We start from the raw sequence: 13,377 nt of genomic DNA, 5'->3' as shown, positions 1-13,377 counted from the left end.
ATATATTTTTTAAATAAAGTAGGCTATCACTTGTAACAAGAGTAGTTGATTTTTGACATATTCTATACACATGAGATTAAAGATACTACTGATAGGATGTATATGCATAATGTCCCATAATTCACTACTTGGCCATATGAAGTAGGTGGCCATCAAAACCGTATCGGTGTTCATTTTGGAGTAACGCGTAAAAACACCACTGTAAGAAACTGACGCCATTGTGGTTCCTACAGAACAAGGACCTAACATAATTCACGGATTTGTGGGAGCCAACATGGCCGAATGAGGGGCTTGGTTTCGCGGAGCCTCCTCTAGGCCAGCGGAGGATCCGCCCACCCATGAGTCAGAGGATTTTGTGAGGTCTACTAGAATGACAGCTCAAACCTGTCCACGTCAACACCAGAGAACCACTATGGAGATCGCGTCTTTGGTAAGCAATCGGTAGGGATATGGAGATTTTTATATATTTTCTAAACAAGTATTACCTTGCAAATGCATGATTAGGCCAGTTTCTTGAATAGCATTCATTATAGCCCTTTGCTGCGTAAAATGTTGTATTCAGTATTTTTGCATCATGCCCAGCCTAAGAAGTGATTTTTTTTTAGGTCTCTGACTGGCTGGATCTAATATTTTCAGGTACGATAGCAGACATTAGGAGGTACTGTATTCTGCACGACTGTCGTTGTAATCTGCATGTAGTCTATGCGCTATTTGAGTGTAGTGTAGTGAGATTCCACAACCAGCAGCAACATGTGTTGCACTTTTCCTCGTCAATGGGCAATTGCTGTTGTACAAACTCGAACAGTTGACAAATTAGCCCAGAGAGAGGGGCATACTGTCTAAAAAGCTACCCCATGTCGCATATCTGAGATTATAACCTAATTTATGATTTACACTTAAATGAATGACATGAGTTGTCGGCTATCCGTTATACTTTTATTATAACTGACATCAGCCTGCCCAAAGCATTGAAGGGTGAACACTGGATATATTGTGTGCCACGTCTACGATATTTGGTTTCAACCGGAGGAGCTGCGTCTCGCAGCATTTTACGTTTACCAAAAACTTGATTCCACAGGTGGGTTGTTCAACTAAATATGCTTAGAATAATTTTCCACTTTTGAACTAAACTCTAGACAGATGATCGTTGCATAAATTGTTTTTGTGTTAGTATTTTCTACTGTAATTGAAACTTAGAATAAAACAAGCAGCGCTGGACAAGGCCGCAATTACTTTTCGTTGATTATCCAACCTGCTGTACTTGACCCTCGGCCTCAAAATATCTCTCTCTATATATATATCTATATATATACACTTTTTTTACTGATATAATTGTATCTGATGTATTGCCCAGTGTTTTCTGTTAGTAGGCAGTCATTTTGGCTGCACAGTACAGTGTCTGGATGTGGACTTCATAAGTTATGCACTCTTGATATTGATATTCACTGTGCTTAATTCACAAGATAATGTTGCACAAAGGACCTTGGGACTGTTGACCTGACACCTGCACCTCATTGAACTTTTCAACGAATTAGTTCCACTGTGGACTGTTTCTAATTTGACACAGACATCTGGATGACTGGTTTGCACTTTCCTCCAGTTCATCTCAATTCGAGGTCTAAAGTCCCGAATGTGATGTTCCTGGCCCAAGTTCTGTGATACACTTAGGCTCTGAGTCTGTGGTAGTCAGTGCATAACAGAACTTTGGCCCGGGTTCAACCAAACCACCGTGGGATGGAAAGAACTGAAGGATCTGGGGACCATCGACATCTACGCTCACGCCTCTTTCTGACATTGTCGTATCCCTCATGTTTTTGAAGAACACGACTAGATTCTATTACCATCACCAATGTCGTCTTCATCATCAGTGCTCTATTAATTACCGTTTAGGAATGTGTTCAGTACCCCTCGGTCCTATGGGAAATGCAAATTGTCCTTTTATTCTAGTCAACGTGTGTCTTTCAGGAACCCTCGCTGTACACCGTGAAAGCGGTCTTCATTCTGGACAACGATGGCAATAGACTTCTATCAAAGGTATGCTTAATAACAGTTGCCCAATGGCGACCCACGTTGGCTATTGTTGTGGAGTCGAGACATTGTGAGAACTTCCCCAAATGAGGTGTATTCATCATAACTAATGCGGCTAATGTCTGACTTCTGGTGTGTTTTTAGTACTACGACACAGAGCTCTACCCCTCCATGAAGGAGCAGAAGAACTTTGAAAAGAACGTTTTCAACAAGACACACAAAGCTGACAGTAAGTTTTACCCCATACAAAAAAATTACCCAGGAGACTATTGGAGTAGATGGTTGAGCTTGAGTTCTGATAGTCTATTCCATGTTATAGTTTTAATGAACCAGTAAGGTTTAAAAAAAATAAAAATAAAAAATAACATTCTAACAATGTGGCGAGAGAGTTGAGAAGATGTGCACCGTCAGGGAAATCAGTATCAACAGGATCATAATGTAAATCAATGCATATGTGTACCAGTCTTCTTTGGCTTCACGTTAGTAGACAACTGTAAGTAATGATTTAGTTAGGACCCGTTGTTCACACACCTTTTGTGTGTCCTCCACCATAGAAAAACAAGAGACCGTGTTAGCTGTATAGCATTAGCCTGCGGCTCAACCCTCATGGGTCAGTTTATCTAAACACGAGAAACGGTATTGGTTCCTCTGGGTTCTTCAGTCCTCCCAAGCTCACGTTACATCGAACAAAACGGGAGGGAACCAGTTCAGCGGCAGACAGCTCTCGCACTCTTTTGTTCCAATGAAATTCACAGCAGTCATCCGACACCCCGGGTCCACCTGCCCCTAAGGAGGATGCCCAATCTCTATCTCTATATCCCTCCTTCCTCTCCATCCCTTCTTCCCCACACACATAGGAGTTGAGCATTTTATATGACAAAACTCACATTTTAAATTGGAAGACGACCATAAAACCCCTCACTTCGGTATTCTCCGTAAATGTGAATAAGGTGTGAATGTGCTTTAATGTTTACTTGGTGGCTTGATCCCCCCCCCCCCCCCCCCAAGCAGATGAGATTGCCTTCGTGGAGGGGATGACGATCGTGTATAAGTGCAGCATCGACCTATTCTTCTACGTGGTGGGCAGTGCACAGGAGAATGAGGTAGGTAATGTGATGCAGAGGGAGTACAAGGCTAGACTGGTGCTTCAAAGACTATACATTATGGCCCGGATCCTTTTTGCACAAATATTCCATTGGCATCAATGCATAATTCACACAGTCTGAGTTAAGCGCTCCCTTATGAATTTAGAATTCGGATCTCAGAAAGCAACATGTAATTTGTAGTAGCGGTGCATGGGTGAAATCACTGGGGAAGCCAAGCCCCCCCCCCAAATTACAGCCTACGTGTTGTGAAAATTGTGTTGTTTCGTCTTTAACCTGTTAATTAATATGCCTTGTGACCATGATATAAGAAGACACAGTGGCAGAATAAATTCAACCACACCTTTTTGTTTTATCACACAACCGGAGAGCAACCTCTGTCCCGTGAAGTCCACAAAGCTCTGCTTTCACTAGTCCAGCACCATTTCAACTTCAACATTTCATCATCATCAAATCTCCTCTGATTAGTCTAGTATAGTGACAACTAAAAAGATACCAAAAACAATTTCATCCAGTCAACGTAAGCTAAATGTGATGTGCCTGTCCATGGATCTGATTTCTGTGTGTGCGTGCATACGCATTCGTGCAAGTAGGAAATCATGTTGACTCACCCTACTTGTAGTGAAACGCCAATACCAATCCTCCTCTCTCACGTTGACGAAATGGTCAATCGCTCTGTCATACAGTACACGCTTTTAATTTTTTGTTGTCCCAGACTACCTGGCTAAAATGATTGCTAGCTAGCCTAACTTCCTTTCATTGGCAACGTTAGCAAGTTAACATGAGCTTTCTACATCTAGCTATACACTACCGGTCAAAAGTTTTTAGAACACCTACTCATTCAAGGGTTTTTCTTTATTTTGACTATTTTAATAGTGAAGACATCAAAACTATGAAACAACACATATGGAATCGTGTAGTAACCAAAAAAGTGTTAAACTAATCCAAATATATTTGATATTTTTCAAATAGCCACCCTTTGCCTTGATGACAGCTTTGCCCACTCTTGCCATTCTCTCAACCAGCTTCACCTGGAATGCTTTTCCGACAGTCTTGAAGGAGTCCCCACATATTCTAAGTGGTTGTTGGCTGCTTTTCCTACACTCTGCGGTCCACCTCATCCCAAACCATCTCAATTTGGTTGAGGTCGGGGGATTGTGGAGGCCAGGTCATCTGATGCAGCACTCCATCGCTCTCCTTCTTGGTAAAATTGCCTTTACACAGCCTGGAGGTGTTTTTGGGTCATTGTCCTGTTGAAAAACAAATGATAGTCCTACTAAGACCAAACCAGTTGGGATGGCTTATTGCTGCAGAATGCTGTGGTAGCCATGCTGGTTAAGTGCACCTTGAATTCTAAATGAATCCCAGACAGTGTCACCAGCAAAGCACCCCCACACCATTACACCTCATCCTCCATGCTTTACGGTGGGAAATACACATGCTGAGGTCATCTGTTAAGCCACACCGCGTCTCACAAAGAAATGGCGGTTGGAACCAAAAATCTCCAATTTGTACTCCAGACCAAAGGACACATTTCCAGTGTTCTAATGTCCATTGCTTGTGATTCTTGGCCCAAACAAGTCTCTTCTTATTATTGGTGTCCTTTAGTAGTGGTTTCTTTGCAGACATTTGACCACGAAGGCCAGATTTACAGTCTCCTCTGAACAGTTGATGTTGAGACGTGTCTGTTACTTGAATTCTGTGAAGCATTTATTTGGGCTGCAATTTCTGAGGCTGGTAGCTCTGAACTTATCCTATGCAGCAGAGGTAACTCTGGGTCTTCCATTCCTGTGGCGGTCCTCATAAGAGCCGGTTTCATCATAGCGCTTGATGGTTTTTGCGACTGCACTTGAAAAAACTTTAAATGTTCTTGAAATTGTCCTTATTGACTGACCTTCATGTTTTAAAGTAATTATGGACTGTTTCTCTTTGCTTATTTGAGCGGTTCTTGCCATAATATGGACTTAGTCCTATTTGGTAAAATACCATATTCTGTATACCCCCCTACCTTGTCACAACACAACTGATTGGCTCAAAGGCATTAAGGAAATAAATTCCACAAATTAAGTTTTAAGAAGGCACACCTGTTAATTGAAATGCATTCCAGGTGACTACCTCATGAAGCTGGTTAAGAGAATGCCAAGAGTGTGCAAAGCAGTCATCAAGGCAAAGGGGGGCTATTTTAAGAATCTCAAATATAACATTTTGGGTTACTACATGATTCCATGTGTTATTTCATAGTTTTGATGTCTTCACTATTTTTCTATAATGTAAAAAATAAAGAAAAATCTTTGAATGAGTAGGTGTTCTAAAACTTTTGACCTGTAGCGTATTTTGAACTTGCATCCTCTCAGGCTAAGGGCACAACCATGTATAAATTAATGGTTGGATCAGAATCTCCAGGGTCAGTACAGAAAATCAATTACAACCACAAGTCCAAATCCCTATTTCCATCCACGGCTAATTTAGGAGTGTGCCAATTTGAGCTAGCCAGCTAACCACCGGAAGACAACAAAACAATGAGATGTTTCTGTCAATGACATATGCTTTTAATGCGATTTGATAGGAGTGATAAAAAAAAACTGGCTTCACCTTGACACTTTTTTTTGGTGCGCCAGGATCATTCATAGTTGAGCTCGCTCAGTTTTAGCTCAACGCTGATTGGCAAATTTTGTAATACTTCTTTTTAATCTAGGGATGCCAATTGCTTGTTGGCTTCGCTTGTGTTCAATGCTACGGGCGGCAACAATGTCGTACTCGTTTGGACCAGACAGTATCAGATAGATGGCCTACACGTAGAGAGACGCTGTTTCGCTCGCTCGGGTGCTTTCTCCTGTGGGATCAATTTGCAAAAGAGGCTGAATGTAAGGAAAATTATGAAACACAGAGAGATGAAAGATCAATTATTGTATGTAAAAAAAAAAATTGGTCAGTTGTCGGCATGACGTCATAATTGGAGACCCTATATATTGCAAATGCCCATGAGAATAAATGACTGATAATTAGATTTTCTTCAGCACTTCTTGTTGCTATGTACATTGCTAAGGAAGGACCAGTCCTTTTATGGCAAATTGGCATTTATATTCTACAGGCATTGTGATTAAACCACACCTGACTTTTCACTCTCTCTGTCCCTTTCCCACAACCTTTTCTCTGTTTACTTCGCCTGGCTTCCATCTATACTTCTCAATCCTCTTGTTTTCCTTTCATCCTCCCCTCACCCACTGCCCTGCTCTCTCTTCCTATAGCTCATGCTCATGGCTGTACTGAACTGTCTGTTGGAGTCCCTCGGTCAAATCCTAAGGTAAGTGTTGTCTATGTTGAAGTAACCTCCCTTTTTTTAAATGTGAGGAAGTCGGTCACCTTTAGGGGGCTAACGATTTGTAGGAGAAAAATGTAACCAAGTCAACAGAAATGCAAGAAACGATTATTCAAAATAGTTTTGTTAATTATTAGAGAATATCTCGTAAATATTTAAAAAAATATATATATATATTTAACTAGGCAACTCAGTTAAGAACAAATTCTTATTTACAATGACGACCTAGGAACAGTAGGTTAACTGCCTTGTTCGGGGGCAGAATGACAGATTCTTACCTTGTCAGCTCGGGGATTCGATCTAGCAACCTTTCGGTTACTGCTCTAGCCACTAGGCTACCTGCCGCCCAAATATAGGCGCAGGTCAACAAAATGAGAAAAGTTCATTGCTAATTTGACTCTGGTGTCATTGTTTCCTTCGTGCCTTCAAAATATGGGGAACCGTGTCAGTTGAAGGCCGCACTAAGTTAGTGATTGTTTATTTTGGGTTATATATATAACGGGATGACAGTGACACACCCTTGGCCTCTCAGTGAAGGGGAACAGCTTGACAGGGGCTGGTGCCGTTACCATAGAAACCAATGCAGTAGCAACGCAGGGAGGGAGAGGGAGTGAATGAATCTATTTGCTTCCTCTCTCCACTCCTTTTCATGCAGTTTTCTCCTCTATTTTTTTTTTTTCAAATGCCAACTGTTCGGTATCATTTCAAACCATGACAACTGGTGCTACAGGAAGTTCATTTAAGTCAGTGTTTGAAATGTACAGAATAGCCTAAGGTCTTGTGGGCCAGAAATGTAGGGCTCATAAGGCAATAATATGAGATCCTATCACAGGTTTCAGCCCTATTGGCTCAGACATACTAACCACAATTCAAGTCAGTCAATGAAGTTTTCTTACTCACAGGAAAAATGTGGAGAGAAGGTGTCTATTGGACAACATGGACGGAGTCTTCTTAGTAGTGGACGAAATTATTGACGGGGGGTAACGTATAGATTGGGTTGATAATTGGATTCGTTCTTGATTTCTTGTTTTGGCAAAAAAAATCTGATTTTATTTGTGTCCTTGTTTGACATTTTACTGCATTGTTTGGAGCTAGTAACACTGCACCCGCTATAACATCTGCTATACTGTGTATGCGACCAATACACTTTGATTTGAGGTATCATTCAAGGGATGGAGTTGGGAGTTACTGGTACACTATCTTGTGTTCTCTTAATGACTGACCTTACCGTTGTGTTACCAGGGTGATCTTGGAAAGCGACCCCCAACAGGTCATCCAGAAGGTCAATTACAGGGTAAGACATCTACAGTCATTGACTGTGTCTACTGTATGGATTAATACATGGATTCTGATATGGGGACAATACTTGAAGACACAGATGACTATAGGAAATGGTGATTTCTATTTTCAGACCAACAGACGTGGGGATTGTGTCTCGTGGATTGTTGTTGAATCTGACAACCTGTATGTTTGAGGAAAATTTATTAACTTATTTGATGTCACAACACCAAATGACAGTCTTCAGCCCCCCCACCATCCCCTCAACACCAAGTCCATCTTCCTCTCATGTGTCCTCTCCCCTGATCCCACCCTCACATTGTCAGCTGGATGGTTCAGAGCAAGCCTACGGCTTAGGCCTCTTTGATTACATTGTTGGTAACATTGATGGACAGACGGACAGAAGCCAGTGTGCATAGCAACAGACTGCCCCTACCACCAGAGATGACGGGTGAGGGATAGCGGGTGAGGGATAGCGGGTGAGGGAGATCCAGCGCAGGTAACTGCATGGTGAGAGAGCATATCACTTTAGGTTCTGATAACCTCCAGATAACCACCTCACAACGTTGGAACAACTGTCCACTAAGTCTGTGTCTTGCTGTGGTTTGTCAGTGGTTAGCCTCAGGTTGCCCAGTGTGTTTCAAGGAGTCCATATGGGGTTCTAGGAAATGCCATAGGTGTTGGTACGCTAAGAGCAGCAGGGCCCTTTGTTGTACTCCCTTGCACAATGCATGCCTTGTGTGAGGCAGCCATTTTAATTGGATTGTGGTGGTCACTGACATATTTACCAATGTCGGAGTGAATTTACATTCGCAGTGCAAGGCATCAAATTCCTTCTTTTAGGGCATTCTGTTATCTTACACGGTTGTTGCTTGCTTTATGTGTTTGACTCTTTACACACACAGCCCCTAATGGTGTGTGTGCTTGATTTGCTATGACGTCATGTCCCCTCTTTCTTTTACGGTATCTATTCCAGGCGGATGAGAACCCACTGTCAGAGCAGAGCGTGGCTCAGGTGAGGTCATACACACGCACCCACACGCCAAGCAATGTCACCCTGCATGTATAGTACGACAATCTTTTCTGTTGATAGAACTTTAGCCATTTAATTTCCGCTCACACCTGATGACATAACCTTCTGTTCTACTGTCATATACAGTATATTAATTGCATATAAACTATAGCATGATTCTTATCAGGGTTGGGGTCAGTTCCGTTTTGAATTCTAGTCAATTCAGGAGGTACACAAATTGTCATTCCAATTATCTTCAATGCTTTGAAATGGAATTTGGTTTACTTTCTGAATTGACTGGAATTTCAATGGAATTGAGCCCGACCCTGATTATAATCTTTCCAGTTACCCATTTTCATCATTTCTACACTACATGCTCTGTAGAATAAAGCCACAGCCACAATTATCAATATATGGATAATTGTCTCCCAGTGTTGTTAAATTTTAAAATGATCAAATATTACTACTCATAATACCTGGTTGATTTAAATGATCGGGTCCAGTGTTGACATGCCGTCAATACTACAATAGGATTTCCATTTGACTGAAGTCACTGCATTCAGTCATAGGTTCATCCATTTGACTCGTGTATTCTTTATGTGTGCCAAACACACTGCATTCACACAGAATGCTTTCAATATCATTTAGGAGAATTGCCAGCTTTTTGCCAGCATGTACTAACCTGCATCTGAATGTGATGCCATGCTCACACCTGCATAGTCAATGATGAAATGGCTCACATTGCATGATCAGCATGGCTGCTTCATTGCTCTTACCGTCATGCAATGTTCTGCCTGTTACTTCCTCTTTCCTTCTTCTCCTAACCCTTTGGTTTAACCCTCACAGCACATTACGGACAAATTGGCTATGACCTCCAATGTAAGTCCTCTCACTCCTCACCCTCCGACGTGGGACATTTTGAGTCTCCTGGGGCTTGCAGATATAATAATATATATATATTTTTAAATGTAACCTTTATTTGACTAGGCAAGTCAGGTAAGAACAAATTCTTATTTACAATGACGGCCTAGGAACAGTGGGTTAACTGCCTTGTTCAGGGGCAGAATGACAGATTTTTACATTGTCAGCTCGGGGATTCGATCGAGCAACCTTTTAGTTACTGGCCCAACGCTCTAACCACTAGGCTACCTGCCACCCACATTTACATTACATTTAAGTCATTTAGCAGACGCTCTTATCCAGAGCGAGGGATAGATAGATATGAAGTATATAGAATGGACATGACTGTTCTATACTGGTCATCTCTGTGTGACTTTCAGACTGCCCTGTACTCCTGAATCAGACCCTGCTTGCAAGGAAGGGTTCATATCCAAAGCTATTAATTAACTATTTGCCTTGTGGCATTTTCTCTCCCAAGTTGGAACCAAACTTCAAACAACAATACCTTGAAAAGCCTCTAAGAGACATGGAATTGTCATGGTGCCTATATTAAAATAAAAAAACTAGACCTAGACAATAAACCCAAAACACTGAACTGAAACTACTAGATGTAGACACTACACACTAGACACAAGTTCATCCTTTTACCTGGGTTCCTTGCGCCCCCTGGTGTATAGTTTTACGCTATGCGTCTCTGTTTCGACAGCCCCCCCCCAAAATGCTGTTTTTCTTGTGGAATTTCATTTTAGCAGGGAGAGTGACGATTATATATCAGAGGCACACTTGCATCAGGTCGTTACCAATATTGAATAGAATTGAATTGTGTTTCTAAGCTAGATGAAAATTAATTTTAAGTCTGCTCAGAGAAGCCGACTCACTTTGTTTTGTGTCTACTACACAAAATACACTTACAAAGTTTGATGTTACACTTACGAAGCTTATGGGGCTCATGTAAAATATGAACGTTTGAGGAGTTCCATTGAAATTCACATGCATACAATAGTGACACCTACTGGTTGACTTGTGTCACAATTAACAATAAATATAACACTACTACAGTATACTATAATAGGCTACTATTATTGATCTGCGATAATGTCGTTTCTCCACACTCAATCTGAAAAGGTGTTTTCTGTTTTTTTTTCCTCCAGATAATGCAGTCTGCCAAAGAACAAATAAAGTGGTCAATACTCAAATGATCTACACTGCCTGTCCAAAGGTCAAATGTTTTACAGTAATGGACAGTACAAATATATGTGTAAATATTAAAGGGTGTATTTAGCGTTTTATGCTTAAATAGGCTATATTTATAGTAATTAGTGGCAAATACAGCGTTTTTCCTATGAAGGCAAGATGATATTTGTCATTATTATTTTGGAAATAATCTGTTTTAATTTATTTGATTTGCAATAAAAATCTGAAGAATTATGCTAGATTATAGCGTATGATTTTGTTAATTTCCCTTAACCCACACAAAATGCTCTGTAAAGAACGTTTTAACCAAACCAAGAGAACTGAATTTTGTTTTAATGTGCTCAGGCCTACACAACAAGGGGAACTGTCGCTTAGGCTTCAATGATTATGAAGTTATGTGACAGAGAACTTTAAACATGACATTTTGATATACTACATTTTAAAGCTTTATAAGTTTAACAGAAAAAGGGCAATAGCCTGTGTAATGTTACAGTAGTTCAGGTTCTGGTTGAAAGTCAGGTTACACCATGTTCATTATAGAATGATTGCGTGTTCATAATAAAACGAAGTTGGCATAAGTATTTGAATATTTCCTAATTTTAACGCCAAATAGGAAGATAGGCTAATAATTGTTAGTTTTGTTGATTTATACTGCCGTCTGTTTTCTAATTTGAGTCTGCCTGTTGTCAAGCTAATTAAACTATTTTTTGTATTTTGTGTTGTCAAAATGTCTCTTGTTCCATATTTATCATATCTAATTTGACACAATTTTTTTCTTGTTTCCTCGAAAAGGCTTCCTGTGAGTAGTGAAGGCTGTAGCCCAGTGTCTTTTGAAATGAAATCTTACTTGTTAATATTCATGAGACATGGGATGTGTCTGTTTTGATTGGACGTCAGGGTCTGACGTCAAAATCCCCGCCTTCATATCAAGAGCCAATGAAGCGTTTCAGATGTTAAATAAAAAAATGTGATTGGATGTGTCTGGCGCAGGGTGGAGCTTTCTGTGTTCCGTATAATTCTGTGCTAAATATCGTTTTAATTGTTCAATGTAGGCTGTAATTAGGCAAATTTAGCACAGACAATGATGTGTCTGTGGTGAATATTATAGTACATGTAAAGACATTGAATAGCAAGCAAAGCTGCTTGTAGGCCTATTTTAGATTACATTGCGATGCTTTAGATTTAAGAATTTGTAGAACTGGTTCGCTATTATATAATTGGAAAACATTTATTATAGGTTTTAAGAATGATTTCGATTCTGAAATGATAATGTTTAACGAATTTCATGGCAAGAGGGCATATAGGTCTTTTAAAATGAACACTTGGTCCAAATGTACAAGGCGCACCTGCTACTTTCATATAAGGATGGAGGAAAAGGAAACAGATTACATTATATTTATTTAGCCTAAACATCTAAAAATCGAATTAACTCTCTAAATCTTTAGTTTACGATGTTATATGCAATTTTACTGCCATTCGTGTTTAGTCTATTTTCGTTTGAAAATAATATGCACAATTGCATTATAAATAAATAAAAATGGTATTATAGGCTACATACGCTTCAAAACGCTTGTCATTCTGGCGTTTTCAAATGTATCTATATGAATATAAATGTGTAATAGTGAAGACAAATGCAAAATGTTCAATTCACAGGGTCTGTAAGCTATAAATTGTGTTAGGCTACAGTGGTCCATTCATTAGTTTTAACGACACCAAAAACGAATTAATCTTTATTGAACGAACGAAATTGCCAGCTCATAATTATAATCGGCCTGATGATAAGACCTGTCTGCGTACACTGCCCACCAAGGATTAATTTCCCCAACCTTGGCATTGCTGCCATCTAGTGGCGTATCACCGCCTTGCAGCATTTCATGTGGAGTAATTCCCTCTCCCCACCGAAAAGTCACTGATAGGGATATCATTCACATAATATTGGGATTGACAAACTACCATGACATTCAATCTCATAACCCAGCCCAATCAAATAGTTGGGAATATTACCAGAATATCTCAATCTCATCATGGATCGCCTAGTACTAGTGCCTTGTAGTAATGTAGGCCTATACTTAAATAGCCTATCACGTTTTGTACATTACCATTAGGCTTATTACAAGTTCCATAATCACAGGCTAATAATAATTGAAAAACCATATAGGCCTAGGTTATTTCAGAACCTTTTATAATCCAATACTAGGTTTATTGTAATCTGTATTTATCTACAACGATTGAAACGTCATTTTTATAGCATAGTTCACTTTCCCTCTGTGCCTTAGCCAAAGCTTTTATTTTGAATCAAATCAAATGTTATTTGTCACATGCTTAGTAAACAACAGGTGTAGACTAACGGTGAAGTGCTTACCTACAGGTCCTTTTGCAAAACAATTTAAGATAAAGATTAGAAAATAAAACACAAATATTGACACGGGGAATAAATACACAGTGAGTAACAAATCATTTTAAAGAGTCCAAATCACATGGCATATACAGGGAGTACCAGTACAGAACCGATGTGTAGGGGTAACAGGTAATTGAGGTAACTA

General features: G+C 40.0%; 1 protein-coding gene across 6 annotated transcripts; it reads left to right on the top strand.

The window, feature by feature from the left end:
* The first annotated feature begins 323 nt into the window (after positions 1 to 323).
* Positions 324 to 11,546, top strand: LOC115104054 (coatomer subunit zeta-1-like). Of its 6 annotated transcripts, none has more exons than XM_029625217.2 (10): positions 324 to 430; positions 1,966 to 2,034; positions 2,173 to 2,257; positions 3,040 to 3,131; positions 6,380 to 6,435; positions 7,353 to 7,430; positions 7,693 to 7,744; positions 8,705 to 8,743; positions 9,587 to 9,619; positions 10,792 to 11,546. In XM_029625217.2, the coding sequence occupies exons 1-10, from the start codon at positions 371 to 373 to the stop codon at positions 10,837 to 10,839; spliced, it is 612 nt and encodes a 203-aa protein (XP_029481077.1). In that variant the 5' UTR covers positions 324 to 370; the 3' UTR covers positions 10,840 to 11,546. The 6 variants fall into 6 exon arrangements, with proteins under 6 accessions (XP_029481077.1, XP_029481076.1, XP_029481079.1 ...); XM_029625216.2 differs by having other exon boundaries at positions 3,037 to 3,131; XM_029625219.2 differs by lacking the exon at positions 9,587 to 9,619.
* The last annotated feature ends 1,831 nt before the right edge of the window (positions 11,547 to 13,377 follow it).

The sequence above is a fragment of the Oncorhynchus nerka genome, linkage group LG21 (genome assembly GCF_034236695.1).
Source record: "Oncorhynchus nerka isolate Pitt River linkage group LG21, Oner_Uvic_2.0, whole genome shotgun sequence".
Lineage (NCBI taxonomy): Eukaryota > Metazoa > Chordata > Actinopteri > Salmoniformes > Salmonidae > Oncorhynchus > Oncorhynchus nerka.
The sequence above is the reverse complement of the archived record's forward strand: the minus strand, read 5'-3'. Positions and strand labels throughout refer to the sequence as shown.

Bases quoted from the DNA above. Each gene is read 5' to 3' on its own strand.
- LOC115104054 (XM_029625216.2), top strand. From the start codon at position 371: ATGACAGCTCAAACCTGTCCACGTCAACACCAGAGAACCACTATGGAG. The intron at 431-1,965 runs GTAAGCAATCGG...TGTGTCTTTCAG, and splicing joins CTATGGAGATCGCGTCTTTG to GAACCCTCGCTGTACACCGT. The intron at 6,436-7,352 runs GTAAGTGTTGTC...TCTTACTCACAG, and splicing joins TCCCTCGGTCAAATCCTAAG to GAAAAATGTGGAGAGAAGGT.